The 19,154-nt window shown below is 33.5% G+C and overlaps 2 protein-coding genes across 3 annotated transcripts; one reads left to right on the top strand and one right to left on the bottom strand.

Moving 5' to 3' along the window:
• Positions 1-2,950: 2,950 nt before the first annotated feature.
• LOC133195590 (dnaJ homolog subfamily B member 9-like) lies at positions 2,951-8,315 on the bottom strand. 2 transcript variants are annotated; one of them, XM_061331471.1, is made up of 4 exons: positions 8,261-8,315; positions 6,500-6,740; positions 5,567-6,085; positions 2,951-5,175 (listed from the first exon to the last, which is right to left on the bottom strand). In XM_061331471.1, exons 2-4 carry the CDS (start codon positions 6,714-6,716, stop codon positions 5,105-5,107), a joined length of 807 nt encoding a protein of 268 aa, XP_061187455.1. In that variant the 5' UTR covers positions 6,717-6,740; positions 8,261-8,315; the 3' UTR covers positions 2,951-5,104. The 2 variants fall into 2 exon arrangements, with proteins under 2 accessions (XP_061187455.1, XP_061187456.1); XM_061331472.1 differs by having other exon boundaries at positions 5,720-6,085; positions 8,261-8,314.
• Positions 8,316-8,439: 124 nt separating this feature from the next.
• On the top strand, positions 8,440-18,917 carry LOC133195588 (protein cereblon-like). Its single transcript, XM_061331470.1, has 9 exons — positions 8,440-8,547; positions 13,903-14,015; positions 14,287-14,489; positions 14,819-14,986; positions 15,229-15,412; positions 15,589-15,654; positions 15,815-16,015; positions 16,698-16,891; positions 17,083-18,917. Exons 1-9 carry the CDS (start codon positions 8,484-8,486, stop codon positions 17,252-17,254), a joined length of 1,365 nt encoding a protein of 454 aa, XP_061187454.1. The 5' UTR covers positions 8,440-8,483; the 3' UTR covers positions 17,255-18,917.
• Positions 18,918-19,154: the final 237 nt, after the last annotated feature.

The raw sequence follows: 19,154 nt of genomic DNA, 5'->3' as shown, positions 1-19,154 counted from the left end.
ATGTACTATTTATTCTTAAAAGGGGACGATTTTTTATAAATACCAGTGCTTTCCAAAAACATGAGAATGATTGCATTTCTCTGTATTAGTATCTTCTTCTATTTCATTAAGGAATATTTATAACATGAATAACTATTATTTTTTAATACAGAAAATAATGAACAGGGACAATCTGAGTCGTATTTCACAACGTTAACGATGGTGACAAAGTTTTCTCCTGTTGGTACCTGTATTCATGTGTATTGACCATCTTAAGTCGACCCATATTCCTTTATTATATATTTAGCATAATCAAGCTATGACTTGTATCTAGACACTTGTAGCATAATGCATAATCAAGTTATATAATAGCGATGCTTTGTACATATAGAACAGAACGTGTTTATTGTAAATACTGAATAAAATCCATAAAATGTATAAAATGATAAGCCATTAAATATTTATATGATAGGATTGTGCTTTCTGAAAATTTTGTCATGTATTTTAAAGTTTCTACAAGGTTTAGTATCAATATTTTCATGTACTTTTTCAGCGTTTTAATCAAGCAATTTTAAGCACTTTTAGAAAAAATTAAACCTCTCACCCATGTCTTTTTACAGCATTTTCAAACTGGTAATGCATAGACAGGTATAAAACCAACACAAGTTTTTTATTATCCCCCCCTTTTTTTCTTTTTGCTTATTAGCAGCACGATCAGAATTCTAGCACAATATATAAAATTCAAAATTCAACAACTAAACATGCAAATTAATAAAATTCGAGCACTTTTCATGGTCTGTTCGAACCCTGTTAAGGTCAGATTATTTATCTTCTACCAGCAAAGGACAGATTATTTCTTTAAACATTTTGAGAAAAGGTTATTTATTTCCAAAATCTACCCCACCCCCCTCCAAAAAAAAAAGTCGTCCCCATACTATGTGAGAATGAATTCAGACACTGTTTTGTAGTAAACATTCATTTACCCAGTTCGAGCATATATACAGAATTTTTGTTTTGGAAATTAGCCAAACTACTATATATAAATACGTACATATATATAGTATAAAGAATATAGAATTAAACAAATGCATAAATTACGCGAGAAAAAAAAATGGATGTCAACGTGTCTCTTTTCTGGATATTACTGCAATATCAATTAATTCTTTGGGAAAAAAAGCCAAAGTTGGTGACATAAAACACATTATCATTTTCTATATCTATTTTAAAATAGTAAGCTTTTATGAGAGCTAGACTTTTCAGAAAACGGGACATTAAGTGCATGATCATGAACTATACCATTCATTTGTACTGGAAAAATCAGTTTTGCTTTATCATGCATGAAGATGTAAATTTATCGGCCTTAAACTGTTTCTGGAATTATTTTAGGGAAAAACATCGATAACTTGTAAATAACAATTATATTAAAGAAATGCAAAGAAAAAAAAAATTAAATTAAGCTAAACCAGAAGCTCTGAGAAAAGTGGTGAAGGGTTTGCGGTTGGACCAAGAAAAGTTTTGCCTAAATGCGAATGACTGATTAAAATCAACAAATATAGTTTTTAAAAAGCGTTTTATTTTCAATTTATATGTCTTTCATAAACTCTCTGTCGGTAAATTTATTTTAAAGTCATTAAATGCTAAGCAAAACGTACAAAAAGGTTCATGGGCCACAAGGCCAAGGTGAGACAAGGCCAAGGCTCACCTTGGCCATGATGTTCTTTATCAGAAGATCCCTCCCCCACTTATCTACATGAAACATTTTGATCCTATATATATTATGGCCCCATGTACACTAGCAGGGATCATGCATGACTTAAACGAGCTTGAATCCACACATAATTGGCTTGAAAAATAATATGTCTAATATTACCTTGCTATTCTGGAGAAGATAATGTTGACTCTTTAAATTTATTCTTTTTAACTTGCATTAGAAAAATTTAACCCTACCCCAAGACCATTTTTTTTGGGAAAAAAAAATTCCTACTTGAGAGTGTTTGCATATGAATATAAATTCAGTGAACCCCTTCCATTTTTGAGAAATTTCATACTTTCCTGAATATTCCCATGTAAAATACTGATTTTGCATTGTGTCACATCTTACTCCTGGAAGCCATGATTTGAATTGGAATCTGCACACCTGAGGATGCTTGATTATAATATGACTAACCATGGTACTGTTGTTTTTGAGAAGGTATGAGATTTTTTCCTATATATTCCTAGGTAAACCTTTCATCAATTAAACATGAACCTGAAGATCTAATTCTTGGAAAATATTTTTTTTTTAAGTTTTCTATACAATTAAACTTGAATCTGGACTACCTGTGCATGCTTGTTTGCTTAAAGAATGACTAATTATCGTCATGCTTGCCCCCTACATCTTCCAAGGTATAATTTATCACCTTTTGCGACTATAGTTCTGATTTGAACGAACTTGAATCTTGGTTATGTCAGGAAGCTTTCACAGGATATTTAATTTGGTTCTTCAAGACTTTAATATCACAACACAAATTTTCTCCCCTCAAGCTGGATGTTGGCTCTTCGTTTGAACAAACTTGAGTCCCCTTCACTTTTTTTTTTTAATGTTCAAAAACTTCAAAATCTCCTTCAGTCAGTGTTAATTTACTAATAACTGTCAAGATTTGTTTAATTCGGCCAACTAGTTTTGGAGAGAGAGAGAGAGAGAGAGAGAGAGAGAGAGAGAGAGAGAGAGTCTTACCATCTGAAAAGTTAACATACAGATGCCAGATTTTGATATGAAAGCTCACACAAACATTTGGCTCAGGTGAGCTAAACATTTAGATTTCTTTAACTAAATCAACTCCCAAATTCCGATTAAAAAAAAAAAAAACATTTTTAAAAAACTAATGGGCTAATTATAGTGTATCACACACACACACATGAACATTTCATCAATCCTGACAATAAATCTTGTAATTACATTCAACTCAAACATTAAAGTAACAAGACAATCTTAATGAGCACAAAGTTTATTTCCCATAATTGAAAGACAATGGGTAATTCAGTTAACAAAATATAAATGATAACAATATTCAATAACAACTTACTTAAACCTGTACTTAATAATACATAATTTCACCTCTGTTTTGAAGCCACAGTGGATTTTTATTTCCAACATAATTAAGAAAGAGGTTTTAAGTTTTACTGGTAAATATAACATATGATACTGTTTAACTGAGTGACAAGTTATAATTGAAAATTACCAATTAAAATTTAAATGAAACATCTGACCAAAAAAAAAAAAGGAAAGAAAAAAAAAGTCACGCATTTGTAATTTCTGTTTTTAAATCTTGTTGATTTATCATATCAAGGCTTAACACTTACAATAGCTCCTCTAACTGACTTTTTTTACCACAGAAATAAGGAACCAGAAAAATAAAAACTAAATATTAATTGTTTGCTGGTATGAAAGATATATGAGTGATATGACTAGTATAAATGTTATGAATAAAGTTTATCAGTCCAAAAGAAAAGGCATACTTCATATTTATGAAGACAGAGATACTTTGTACAGGTCAACATAAGGTTGATGGAGGAAAAAAAAGAAACAGGTGAGCATTTTCCATAGCATCATCATTTTGTAAACCCCTATTGTTTGGCTTAGAATTAAAGCAAATCTTCAAATACAAAAATATGAATGAAGAAAACATTCTGGCATTAAAATACTTGCCATGTCTAAGAAATCTTTCTACAGTTTTCTACAGTCGGCTAAGCTACCTTTTTGGACAGCGTCAGTAATGGAGCATTTTACATAAAATCTTATACAGGTACACTAAGTACCTAGGTTGAAGAAGCTTTTAATTTATGCTGTGAAGAATTAAATGGATAATACATGTATTTGCATTTGAGTAAAATTGCTGTAGGCAATGGAAAACTGTGCGATTCATTCAAAAACAAAAATACAGTAAGTCTTGCATACAAAACATAAACGTCAAGTCTAGTGATTTCACATGCTAGCTATCATATCTAAATAACATTACAATGAACACAGTCTCCAATCACATTCTGATTTCAGTAAGACAGAACGTTCATATTTAATCAAGGAATATTTATCCATGAAAAATTAAATATTGCTAATGCTATCCATGGTACTCTAAATACTCAATCTGATTAAAATCAGATCCTTTGATCCGCTCACATAGATCTCTATACAAGGATCTGAAGAAACCCCATTTAGAGTCATCTCCAGGTGACCTTTCTAATAAAAATATTCATTAAAGTTTTGACCAATCAGAGAGATCGTATTTAAGCGACATGCGGGAAAATGAATGTAGAAGTGAAAGTAGCTGTGGAGAAGATCTTATCGTTTTGTACAAAACAAAGAGGTAAAAAACAAGGCAAAAGCAAATACTTAATATATTTCTGTACAGAAAAGACTGTGGTCATTCTTTTGACAGGCTATGGAAACCAGGTCATGATTTTCCGTTCGTGTATCATCGGGTCTTTCACTTCTGTAACTGAATTCTGAGACACTTCTAAGCAAATGTTTGATTGGATAATTGAAAGGTCACCAGGAGATGACCCTGAATGGTGTTTCTTCAGATCCTTTTGTAGCAATCTATGTGAGCGGATCAAAGGATATGATTTTAATCAGATTGTCTAAATACTAAGAGACAGACTCAAATTCTCTAGCAAATTTAAACAAAAAAAATTACAATGCAGATGCAAATCTCTTATCATATCTATGACTTTACAGTACAAAGAAACTAAATGAAGAAAATAAATAAAAACAAAACAAAACAAACAAAAGAAAAAAAAAGAAAGAAAAAACTTACAAACAAAACTTGTCATTTGTGTGCTAAATTTCAACATCAAAATTCTGTCATCAACGATCACCTCTCAAACAGCACTTCTTGATATTGCTGACATGCAATCTTATATATACATCATCATTCCTTGTGTCTGAGGATCAAAAAACAGCCACCACACAGGATCCGCCTATGTGAAACTGTGTGAGGTCTGTTTATAATTATGGAAAATTATGAATTACAATCACCAGCTGAAATAGGCTCCTCTTGACTTTGTCAAGGTGAGCTAAAAATGGATGATCCAAGCACCACGAGGTCGCAAATAATATCACAGTAAAGGTTAACAGTTTACGTACACATTATGAACACTCAGTGTGGGTTGTTACCATGTTTCCTACTCTTTGAGTCACCGTGCGACATGTCCGACCTCCTGAAAAATAAAATTAATCTTAATGAGTCATAATAACAACTTCCACTAAAAAACCCTAGATACTTCTATGGGAATTTAGGGTGTCAGGTAGCTTAAAGTTGTGCATAAAGTGTTTTGGGTCAAAAGAAAATAGTTGACTGTGCTTTAAGCATAAGTTGCAGTTTTAAAGCAAAAGAAAAATAATAGAGTAGATAATTGCAGATATCCTTCTGTTATTTAAAACGGAAGAAAATAAAAAAAAAGTACCTTCAAGATGTCTAATAAACAAGAGAAGCATTTAAAAAAAATTGAAAACTAGCATAAAAAATCCAATATACCTCTAAACTTTACAGATTTACAATAAAAAGTGTTTTCCTAGAGAAAGATTAGAGAAGCAAGCAGAGACAGTTACCTGAACTATGAAAACCAGAAGAATGCATTCTCATGTTACCAAAGTTACCATGCATATTGTTGTGCATGTGGTGTAAGTTATGATGTAGGTTTCTGTGGTGTGTGTGGTGGGCGTGGTGATTGTGGTTGTGGGAGCGGGAATAATGATTGTGACCTTGATGTCCAAATATGTCCTCCTCGTCATCAAAGGCAAATCTCATATCGTGATGACCAAATGGACTCCCGCCAAAGGAAAAGAAATCACCATCATCATCATCATCGTCCTCAAATAAATCGTCAAAATTAAAAAATCTGGTATTTTGCTGTCCACCATTTCCACCAAAGTGAAATTTGAATCCCTCCTGGTGCCGATGGTGCCCTTCCTGGTGAGCATTGAACGCTTCATCGAACCCACGGAAAAAGTCATTCATGTTGAACGTGAACGGTTGACCACCACCTCCTCCTCCATGAAGGTTCTCGGCTTCATCGCCAAACTGATCATATTTCTTCCTCTTGTCGGGATCACTCAAGGTTTCATAGGCTGTAAAACCATTGTAATGTTGTTAATATCGATATCAATACATATCTCATTATTGGAAATCAGCAGTCTTGAAACCGTGGACTCTTACAGGAAGTACCTTACAGTTGAATGTTGCAAGAAATTCATGTAATTTTAAGTGTTAATTAAAATGATTTCTTTACTTCCTCAATGAAGGATTTTTTTTTTGGTCATTAAATAGAAAAATTTAATGTGACTCTCCTCTCTGTTTTATTTTGTAAACAAAGCACAATCAAGGAAACTAACATCAATTAATATTTCTAATGAACAAAACACTTCCTTTAATGATGAAATAAAGAGATCATTTTAAACATTTTTTTTACTGATAATGAAAAAGAAAATCCTTATCTTAGTGCAGTTAATATACAAATTATCCAGGCACTATTTGAGACTGACCTTTGGCTATTTCTACAAATTTTTCCTGGGCATCTTTGTCTTTATTTTTATCCGGGTGATATTTAACGGCCAGTTTTCGGAAGGCCCTCTTGATCTGCTTGTCTGTGGCATTCTTCTTCACCCCCAAGATTTCATAATAGTCCTTCTTTGCCAATGAGATGCTCACTGTCCAAATGCCACACAGGGCGGTCAATAAAATAAGGTTTTCACAGTTCATAGCAACACAGTAGTAATTACTACTCTGAAAATAATATATTCTTTTTGTTAGCAATGTTGAATGATTGAAAATACTGACTAACCTCCAAAATAACATCATTCTATATTTATAAACTTGTTTAGCTCATTTTGGATACACTTCCTATCCCCTCCCCCCGTGACTTGTGTGTGACTTGTATTGAGATTTGGCCAAAAAAAATAATAGTCTTGTTTCCTGCTACCCGACATACCCTTTTTTTTTCCACCCGACCATAAAGTTTTTTTTTTTTAAGTTTGGAAGGAAAAAAATTGGGAATTTCCGGAATTTCATCGTTCTGTCACCGTGATCGGTTTCCCTGTTAACACAAAACAAGCATTTCATGAAATTCTTGTTTAAAATATGGACTTTCATAAAATACCACTTGAGTTGTGCATAAAAAGATATGAAATTTAATTTTAAAAGACAATATTGACCTGTGACATGTTTTATTTGATCTTGTATTAGTTCATATCCAAAACATGCTGTCGAAAAAAAAAATAAAATAAAAATATAAAATAAAATAATTTTCCTACCTACCTACCCTATTTTTTTTCAGGCTGGTAGCAGGAAACAAGACTATTATTTTTTTCTGGCCTTTAACTTTAAATTGAAAGATTTCACTGTCTGTCTTCTTGTTTCTATGATCTGACCTCCTCAACACATGATATAATAGTAGTATTTCATACTTGTACCACATGCACAGCCTTCTAATTTTCGAATTATTACCTCCAATGGAATTCAACTCTAGATCTACTAGTAATAGTGGCAATAGGATGTGTAACAGAAAGTTACGTTACAAGTTTTACATTTATTTTATAATGTACAAGATACCGTATAAATTAAATACGTCTTTCTGGATGAAAATACATAAAGGCTGGAGAAGTTTTGCCTCAGGAATCCCTTTGAAATAACATCTATATTTGAGGATGGGGAAGGGGGTAGAATATGCAATATTACCTACAAGGGAGAAAAATGTGACAGACCAGACTAGGATTCAAGTTCGAGCCCCCTGAATCACTAGTCGATCTATCTGGCCTTTGGTGATTGAACCTGCCTGACAGCGCCACATTATAAATACAATGCATGATTCACTGTCCATAAGCACAATATGTTTACGAGCAGGAAAGTTGAATACAGCTGGCTTATCTTTGATTCTTACTTATACCGACAGTTCAGATTTTTTTAAAATCAAGAGCTAAGGAGAACAGCTGTTGAAATACCCCATATTGCATCATATAACATCTTAATTCTGTGAAAATCTTGTAAAATAAAAGTCAAATCAACATTTTAAATCGGGGTAGCATATCCTCAACAATATGCATTACAATAAAAGAAAAATACTGTACTGTATGTAGTTGGCAATCCTAGTATCTTAAGATGACCATGAATATTGGACCATGTTCAGGCACACGATTACACATACCCTAAATATTTTACCTTAACAGCACCCTTCCATGGACACCTTTTCATTATATTCAGTTGATTTGCCTAAGGAAATATAGAGATCATTTCTTTCATTTACTTACAGTTCTGTTCTCGTTTTCGCTCTAATGTCGTGCAACTGTTGCAGAATTATGACAGATGACTCGTATTTTGTGAACCGGAAGTACAAATTCCAGCGAAAGACACGACATGGTTTTTGATTGGTTAATTCGTGTCACATGGAACTTATTTTGGTTTTCGTAATCCCTCTAGATTCTTCTGGAGAATTTTGACTCCGAAAATATTTCAGATGCGAAGAACCGCGAAATGGATGATGACTTGCTGCCTCTTTTAGGCATTGGTGTGGTTGAGCCAGATGGAGAAGATGATGGTGTGTATAGTTTGGAAATGATCAAATGCAATATTGCATTTGACGCAAGTTGACTGAGTATAAAATGCATGACAGTTTGTAATCTGAATTTTCTCGACTTGAAAGAGGCTCAGCATCAGACTGCAGAGCGCATTGAAGTTTTTGGCGCTCATCGCCATTACTCCACGGGAGGTTGGGCATTCTCAGGAAAATGGTTCCAATACTTGTAACCATTTAAAGAGGGTATACAATTGACTTTCGACATTAAGAAAGGATTGATTCATAATATTTCAGAGAACATTGCAACTATGAATCAAATGTTATTTCCAGATTGAGGGTTCAGTTTCAGTGTTTTATGAGTTATGTCCCTTTAAAGTAAGTAATTTGTTGATTTGTATTCCAGTTCTATTTCTTTCAGAGAGATAAAGTTTAAATAAAACTCAGCAACTCAAGCAGGGGTGTGTATTCTACATTTCAATATGTCCCAGATTCAAGTTACTTTTTCTCAGAAAACCTGCAGGGCTATCACTGTCCTTTTTGGTACAGGGTCCGGGTCCTATTAAATTGGGAAAATTTTCGACGTTTTGGGTCAGACTGGGAAATTTTACTTTTATGCAATGGTTTTAAAATCTATCAAAACATAATCAACAGAGTAAGTTCAATTAGGTTTAATTTTTCAATTGATCACCTGGCTGCTAACATACAAAGAGACTTGAGGGCACGATAATTTAACAGTTTGTCATATCAGGAATTTTCTAGATAAGTAAATTGGGAATTTTTTTTGGGGGGGGGGGTCATAATTGGGAAGGGTCCATTTATCGGACCCAATCCAAAGAGATTGATGGCCCTGTACTTTGAATGGATATACATATGTCCCTGACTCAAATAAACACCTTTCATTGGATTGATGTTTAACAGAAACATGAGAAAGATGTGCATACATCTTGACAATTAAATATTCAAGTGCCATTTAGGCCACATCAATTTGCAATGTAGTTCGTTGAATTCACTGCTTCTATTTGTATCAAATCCAGATTATAATATTATCAAAAAAATATGTCCACCTGCACATCAAAAAATATCTGAGTACATTTTTATGACGTCGAGCTCCTGGAGCTCGAACGTCATCTAGCGATCGGCCAAGTGAAACCGCCAAGGATGTACGCGACCGAATGTGTCAGTGGATGCATCCGCAATAGAAAATAGCAATAGCTATAAACCAATTTCTTTTAAAAGCTCACAATGAATAATTATAGCTTGAAAATAAAATTGCATCATTTGTATCTACAATTAATTCTTTTTACAAAACAATGATATTATGTTTTATTTTCACACAATAAAAACATGATGGTTGTTGCGGATGAATTTCTACAGAAAGGTGCGTCGAATGACATGAATAACATTTTGGAACGATAACCGTGGAACACAAACAACCCAACAGGCGGTAAAATAATTACAAAATTACATAAACACGAATACTGTAAGACTGTAAAGATTGAATCTTAGCTTTACTTTTACAATCTTCTGACCAACTTTATCCTAAAAACCGATGATGTTGACCAGTATTACTGTATTTCTCCATTTCCTCCAATATACCACGCCCTATCGTAACTCGATCGTACTTGTAACAGAGCAGAGTCATGGTTGTAGTTTAGATGCAATCACTAAAACAACGCTTTGACATTGGCAATTAGAAAGAATAATATATAAATTCATGAAGTCCTTCATAGTTCTTCAATTGACTGAAAAGATATTAGTTTGATATTGCATGAACATGTTCGACGGTGTCTGGTCAATTCGAACCCTGCTCCATTCGGATCATGACATAAGACCCCAGACTGTAATTGTGACATTTTGTTTAAAACTATTTTTTTATTATTATTATTATGTCACCTGAGTCACTCACTCGACCTATTGCTATCTTCAGATTCTTTTGAAATTATTTTTCTTGTTCGACGTCATTGAAGCCTTTCAGGCTTTTGATTTTCAACTTTTTACACCAAAAGCGCTGGATTGAGAAAGTTTGTACTTCATAACTCATACTTTGTAACAATGTATGAAGTTTTTCACAATGCCTGTCTTCTTACATCAATAGTTACAAACAGTGGATGTAAATTTTTTCCTTATACTGCAATCGAACTAGAAGCCAAGGAAACTTTTGAAGCGCTGTTCGATGTTTCTATAAACAGATAAAGAGAACATCGAAAAGTCCACAAAGGTTTGGTGAATATTGATGATGTTTGCTCTCTCAAAATAAAAAAAACCCCCCTAAGATAGATGTAATTGAGATTTCAAGACTGGACATGTCCCTAGAAATTTGCACAGAACTGCATGAACAGAACGTTTGCAGAAATGAAACTATTAAATTGCAATGTAACACATACCTCATTCAAAACATAACAAACAGAAAGTAGACGCGTTTTCACATTTTATGAATGCTTCCAAAAATTATTCTCTCTCTGGAAAAATTACAGGCAAACAAGACCACAGAATTTATTTAATGATTTGTTAGAATGAGCATCAAATTGGAGAGGAAATTCTTTAAAAAGACCTTATTTATTGTAGCAAAACATTACTTGTTATGAAAATGAAGTCTTTGAAACCTGAAATTTTTATTTATTGAAACAATATCAAAAAAAGTTAAAAATCTTAAGTTCATGTGGTATACAAATGATTTTAAGTCTTTATTTTTTAAGCCCTCGCTCTTTGAAATCATGCTTTGTTCATTAAAAAAAAATATATTTGTTGTATTCGCTCGCCTCAGAATTTTTAACCCCAAAATGAAAAATAATATTTGTAAAAATATTTCGCCCTCTTGCCTCACTTTCTATTTTTGAAAATCCGAAGAACTATTTTACAAATTGGTGTGGCCTCATGACATATACATCTCTGGCTTACAAGTATGCAAAGGTAAAACTGACAAGTAATAGCTTTTCAAAAAGCTTGCCTGACTAATCAATCAATATCTATGGAATGTATAAGCAAGAGAGGTGCTAAACGTTTCCGTCATCAAGGAGCGACATAGTTGCGATACTTCATTACACAAGATGTACAATTGACTTTCTCAAATCTCATAACCAAATACTACAGATTAACGAATATCTAAGACATGCCACTATTTAATCATTTATTAGTTAGCCCACGGGCTGACAAGTTACGTTGAGATGAAACTCTAAGTGCGCTAGCGTAGATTATAATTTTGATAAAAATAGATGATTCGTTTTAAAGAAATTCATATTTCATATACTCTCTTACTAGAGGACGTGCTTCTTCATGCACACTCTCTAATCAGCAATAGATTGATGAGACGCCTCTTTTTATAGACTGGTCTGTTTTCCGTTCCGTCATTCTCGACGACGAAGTAAATTATGAACAGTTTTAACTGCCTTGTCTTGAAGTGTTTGAGACAAAAATGCTTCAATGCTGCACTAGAACTCAGAGTAAATGGACTGTACACTTTATATCTAGAGCAAAACAAGATACATGTACTAATAACCCCCCCCCCCCCCCCCCCCCCCCCCCCCCCCCCCCCGGACGAAAGTTATGGTCCTACCACATGTATTATAAATGAGATTAAAATGCATCTTTATGTTCAGTTTTTTGTTAAGTTTTTCTTTTCAATCGATTTCAGGATCTTTCTCATAATTATAATAGCGTGCTTTTATATGAAATGAAAGCTAGTACAGATTATGATGTCTTCTTCATTTGGCGATTCTTTGCTTAGAACCTTACGGGAGTAAAGCCCATTCCTCTATGGGTACTGACCTACACTCTTGTCACTATCCTTGTTCATCACAAAGCATGAAATAATATGCTACTGGCTGACTTTCAAAGCTTTTTTTAAAAACCTAACCTTGTAACGTACATTATTAATAAATGTGATATTGAAAGAAAAGGTGGAAAACAGACTGAATCAAGAAGGGATGTCCCATTTACTAGGTCGAGGGAGTTTTTTTATGATTGGACTAGTTCACTTATTGGACATGTTGGATAAATAGCAAGAATAATCAGCAAATCCATTGCTTTAGTGTTGCCTGTCCATATACAATGTGTTCTTTTAAAAATGAGGTAAAATTTACTTTAAAAATTTAATAAAAAATCTGAAGCTTAAGAATCAGGTTAAAAGAATAAACTTTATTTATGTCCATAGAAATTATCACATCCATTCATCATTTCTCTGGTTTTCGAAAAAGAGTAGGCTCATTGTGGGCCGCCAGAGAAACCCAAAAACTTTCAAAACCGTTTATACAGTATTTAAATTCATACCGCCGAAATATGGCTGAAATATTGCTGGCTCGGCGTAAAACAACAATAGTCAATCAATCAATCAATCACATCCATTCAATAGAACAATCCAAGAAAAAGGTGCGAAGATAATTTACATGTGACATTTGGCGCGAAATGATTGTGTCACCCCTTTCGTAGAAGGCAAATGGACTGATCCAGTAGTTTAGAAATGCAGAAAAAATGTTACACGGACATGCCCGTACAAAGAATCGCAAAGAATAAACGTGCATGCAAAAAACCGAAGGAATTAAACACATCATTATTTTGCATCAGTAATATGATTCTTTCTTCTGCAAACTGTATTTGTTTAAATGCAGGTAACAAATTCCAGTGTAAATCAGCTTCCAGAAAATCTAGTTCATTAAGACTGATTGCTTAGTTTCGGATCTTGGAAAAATTAATCCTTATACTGCCTGACGCATGTGGCGTCAGGCTAAAATCTCAAAAACAAACAACAAAAATTCCTTAACCCACACCCTTAGATTTAGTTATGCCTTGTTCATGAAATGAAATTTTAAAACCTTAATTTTAACAGATTAGACTTGCCCAAATTTAATTCAACAATCTCGATCTTTTTCTCAATTTTTGAACAAAGACTTGCTCTATTACAAATGTAATATCAGTCAAATAAGGTGTAGTCACTGTGTAGATTGCTTTGGGTACATCAAAAACCTTTCCCTTAACACACATGCAAAAACCAAGTATAGGACACTAGCCATTTGTCCTAACAAACTACCAAAATCCACACATGCAAAAATAGGACACCCTTAATTACTTATTACAGTAATGGGTATAATCGGGGCGAGATCACTCGAGGCAAAACCAGTCATTGCAAACGTAATCGGGGCAAACCCACCCATTACCGTTGAAATATAGCCAGTTTCTTTTAGTAAATTCACATAAATTTTCCCATTAATTTGAAGATTTTCCCTGAATAGCTAATATGAAGATTCCCCCCACCCACACTCTCCAAATTGAAGAGTCCAAAAAAGTTTTATTTGGAAATTAGTGACACTTCTGTATAGGCTGATGCTAGATGTATAGAAAACCTGATAATTTACTCTGTATTCTGTGCTCCTATTTAAACAGATTCTTCAAGTGGTAGCGAGGAAAGCGAAACTTCTGAAGGGGAAGACGATAGCAGTCAGTTGATAAGACAGGAATCTATTACATTTGATCAATCTCTACCCGTCTCACACTCGGTAAGTCATTTCTATTGCATATAACTAATTACTCCGCATTTTGCACTCGGTTGATAATTAAGACGGGAATCCATTACGTTTTCTCACTCAAAAAGTCAGTTAATAACAGTAATTAGTCTATTACCATTTGATTATTCACTCCTGTTACACTCGGTGAGTGTATCACTGGACAAATTTAATCAGTTTTCAACTGTAAAGAATCATTTCAAAGAAATCATAAATGGTATCTTTTTCTAGACTCGCGTTTTATTTTGACCTTGTATGTTGACAGTATTTAGGGGATGATTTGGAGGATGTCCGAGGTCGTACCTATTATGAGGAGGGCTCTACCATTTCTATCCCTGTCATACAGCTACCAGGAATGGTCCTGGTCCCCGATCAAACCATTCCTCTACATTTATTTCACCAGCACACAGTCGCCATGCTGAAGGGAGTGATGGACAAGGATAACACATTCGGCATCGTAGCTTACAGGTTCAAAACTTAAGAGTCATTTACAGCTTCAAAACTTTATATTTAATTTAAAGGCAAATAATAGCAATGAATTAAATTGTACCAGTTGATTAAATGTATTTCAGCAGGTTGATTTTCTGACATTTGTGAATTTTTCTTAATTTTTAGAGATTAATTTAATAAAAAAAATTGAAATATTAAACTTACAAACCTGTTCAAAATTAAGATTATTTTCTAAGACTTTGTAAGATTGTAAAGTAGCACATCCCCACAATTTGAACCAGTCCTTCCTGTTTTAAGCAGTTGGTGAACAAAAGTTGACAAAGGCATTCTTATTTTTAAATTTTTAGATTCTCTGAAGATGATGGTGGTCATATTATTGCAAACATTGGAACAACAGCAGAAATATTTTCTGTCAAGGATGAGACTGATGATAGAACAGGACTAGCTTCCATCAGAGTAAAGGCCAAAGGTCGTCAGAGGTTCAAGGTCATGGAGTCAAGAAGAACAGCTACAGGGTATAGCAGAGTTATCTTTCTTTTGTCTCAACATATAAAATTTATTTTTGGAGTGATGGCTACATTATTTCAACACCCCCCCCCCCCCCATCTGATATTTGAAAGATAGGAATGAAATAGGTAATGTGATTTTACTTCTTTGTTTGCAGTTAATGCAAAAAGCAGGCTTGTTTCTTAAAGTAGCTGACAACCTTAGATGAGAGTATATTCCAGGGTCATATATTCTATTTCATCCATTATAGGATCTTGATGTGCACAGTTAAGATCCTAGAGGAGAAAGTTCTAGGGGACGTTTTGAGTGATGCTCGGCCCACCTCCCATTGTAAATTTTGCTGTGAACCTTTAGACCAGGGCACATCTACAAAGACTGCTGTAGACAGACAGGGAAACATACTGTCCAGTGTAACCATGTTTAATACTCCACAGGTAATATCATCATAGTATTATGAAGAAAGCTAATTTAAATGTAAAACAAAATTTTACGTGATATTCTTCCATTGCAGGTTTAATCGATGTGAGTTTTGAATTTCTGTTTTTTTTGTTTGTTTTTGTTTTTCAATCAAGAGAATTTATATAGAATCATGGAAATATGTATTTTGAAGGTAAACCGCTTTTCTGCAGCATACTTGACGTGGTGGCCTCCATGGGTGTACAAGATGTATGATCCTGTATGTAATTTAAAAAATTATTTGTATTTGTCCTCTTAATTCCAAAACACAATAGGTTGAAGAGGGATATAAATCAATTTTTAACCTTTAGAATGTTTATTCATTAAATTCCCAGAAGATGGAGACTGATTCAACTCAAGTTTTTGTTCTATTTAAACAGGAATTAGTGGTAAGAAATGTGAAGAGAGAGTTGTTTAAGTGGAACACATCTTACACACCTGAGAAGTTGCCTAGTCACCCTGTGGAGTTGTCGTACTGGTTAATACAGAACTTACCACTAGACGACAATCTCCGCCTCAATCTTCTGGGGATAGACAGTGCAATACAGAGACTGAGGTGTTCACTTAGTATTGTACAAAAGGTAAGGTGTTCACTTACTATTGTACAAAAGGTAAGGTGTTCACTTAGCATTGTACAAAAGGTAAGGTGTTCACTTAGTATTATACAAAAGGTAAGAATGTAGAAACAGACACTCGATATTGTACAAAAGGTAGGAAATTTCGTATTGTACAAAAGATAGGAATATACAGATGATGATTTTTGATATTTACAAAAGATAAGAATCACTCTACAGACAGGTGCTTGATTAGAATCTATAGCCAGGTGTTTGATACTGAACAAAATGTAGGTGTATCACTTTGGAAACAAGTTTCAGCAGGTACCATTACTGATGCTTGTATATTGACAGCTTATTAGACATACTAAATAACAAATAACAAATACATGATGAAATGTGTAGGTGAAATGTTTACATGTGATGCTTTACAAAAGGTTTTGGGTAGAGACTAGACACTACTTGTCTGTAAGACTGTTGAAGATTTTAATCAACATATGCTGGATCTTGTGTCCGTTTTTTCATCCTCCTTGATAAAGAAAGAAATTCTGATTTTTTAAATGTTTGTGAACTTAAGGAATGATAAACACAGTGTTCTAATTTTCTGACTACAACTTGAAAACAAATTATTTTACTTTCTCCCTCTGTCCTTTTTACCACTTGTGAGATGTATTGTCTTTCATAACCTATGAACATCTTGTTGTTTCAGTGTTCAACCCTGTGTTGTAAAGAGTGTAATACAAACATTGCCAACAAAAACGATGTCTTCTGTCTCTCTGTGGAGGGGCCCTTAGGGGCTTACGTGAACCCCCAGGGGTACGTCCATGAGACCATGACTGTCTACAAGGCTCAGAATTTGAATCTCATTGGACGAGCTACTAAAGAACATAGCTGGTTTCCAGGGTATGGATCCTGTACTGTCAGTGTGTTATTTTTACGACTTGTAAAGTTAAAGGTCATGAAAAGAGTCTAACAATACTAGCTTTATCAAAGTCTATTATATCTTTTGTTTTTAATTTGATGGATAAATTTAAGTGTTCTTTGAAATTTTGACATTCAATGTGATACAGACATAATGGAATCTTACTTTTCAGCTATGCTTGGACAATAGCCCAATGTAGGAGGTGTGCTTTTCACATTGGTTGGAAATTTACAGCAACACGTAAAGAACTGACTCCCCAGAAATTCTTCGGACTGACTAGAGCATCCGTTATTCCAGGTCTGCACCAAACAGAGGAGAATGAAGGATGGGTACCAGTCATGTGATGTCACTTCCAGTTCCTGAGAATGAGGAATGGGTACCAGTCATGTGATGTCACTTCCTGTTCCCGGTCTGTGATTATTTCAGCAATATTTCCATTATTACTGAATTCCACATTTTGTGCCAAGTTTTCATTGCATGTGATATATTTTATTTAAATGCATAGAGATAAGAGTAAAAGTGAGTGGATATTTAGATCATTTATAATTTTCAAGTGAGTTAGTGCATGAATTTGCATTTATGTTCAATGCAAATTGTTTAGGTTATGCAAATTTTCCAAAGTATCTATACTTTGGAAAGTAGTTTTATATAAACCATTACAAATTCTGTTAACACAAATACAGTGTATTTGTTTGTGGTGAAATGGAAGCAAGCAACTTGTAAACATTACCAAAACTCTTTTGTAATTTTTTAAAGCGATTAATAATTTTGAGTTCGGGGTTACTTTATATTGCTTTCCAAATGTCAGTGTTTGTCAAATTCATGATGTTTTTACATTTGTATATATCTTTGTGCAAAGTGCTTGCTTTTTGTCTTTCATAAATCAAATGTAATTTTAGTTACAGAAAAGTAGGAAATCTCGACTTATTAAGCATGTACATGTATATACTCAATTATAAATATTGGCCAACCATTAAACAATTGTGCATTTCCCATAACTTCGATAAAATATGTCATTGACACAATTATTGTTGGAAAGTTTTGACCAAAAAATTAAAAATATAGCCATTTTGTAATCATAAAGATTTTTTATAATACTATTTAGTAAAAGTATTTTTTATGCCACATTTTGTGTAGACTTATTTTGAGTCCAAATTTATAGTTGAGTATATATTTCATTATAAATGGTATGTAATCTTGGAAGATTTGAGGCTTTAGGCTATCATCTGAGGCAGTCTTAATCTTCAAATCTTTAAAATGTTGACTTTAAAGATATTTTTTTTAAAAAGTTGCATTTATCTGTATTTGTACCCATTGAAAGTTTAAAAATTTTCAATGGCAGTTTCCCAGGTTAGCCTCACAAAACATAGATGAGTATCAAGAACCATGTATGTGTTCATTTTAAGAATTGCATATTGAAAATGATGCTTGTGTAAAAAAAAAAATTAGAAAAAATTTCAGTGACAATTTCTTCAAATTAACTTCACCACACTTAAACAGGGTATCAGGAACCATGTTTTGTTCATCTGAAGAATAATTGACTGTTGGCATATTTAAAAAAAAATATGTGTATTAAAGGCTTGTACTGAACATTTGATCATCATTAATTTGTAAAACACATTAGTCATCAATCATCTTCAAAACTCTGTTATTTAAAAAAAATGAATTTATATGAACTCATGTAAACTTATTTTCTGTAATTATACAGTGCAATTAAAGACATTACAAAATAATGTAATAAAATGATAACATTGTAACATTGGAAAGCTGAAATCTGTAGAATGGTAGGAATTTATAAAACTCTTAAGCAAAAAAAAAAAAAAATGAAAGTGAAAAGGATAAACTGTTCACCTAAATAAAAAATTACACATCTGGATAAATTTGGGCACAATGTGACTCAAATGGCAAAATATGTGAGTAACCAATTTTTTTTTTATAGACATGACACTAAGAAACTTTGAATCATTCAAAGAGACAAAGCAAATAAAAAATAATTTAAAATCTGAAGGTGAAAATTTTTCCACATATTTTAACTCTGGTCATTTTTAGGGTTTTCAGGATGGAACGCCCCCACCCCATCCCTTTTCAAGCTGCTTGGCAGGCTGTATTTTATTTGTTAGACACTTTCAGGTCTATATTTTTAGGGCCCCGCAAGGATTTGCGGGTGCCCTAGAGTAATCACTCTGTCTGTCTGTCCGTCTGTCATTCTTCCATCCACAAATTTTCTGTTTTTTTCTAATAACG

Source organism: Saccostrea echinata, unplaced genomic scaffold, assembly GCF_033153115.1.
Source record: "Saccostrea echinata isolate AGI-Se365-2 ecotype Australia unplaced genomic scaffold, CSIRO_AGI_Sech_v1 ptg000029l, whole genome shotgun sequence".
Lineage (NCBI taxonomy): Eukaryota > Metazoa > Mollusca > Bivalvia > Ostreida > Ostreidae > Saccostrea > Saccostrea echinata.
Note: the sequence above shows the minus strand (reverse complement) of the source record. Positions and strands in the feature narration are given on the sequence as shown.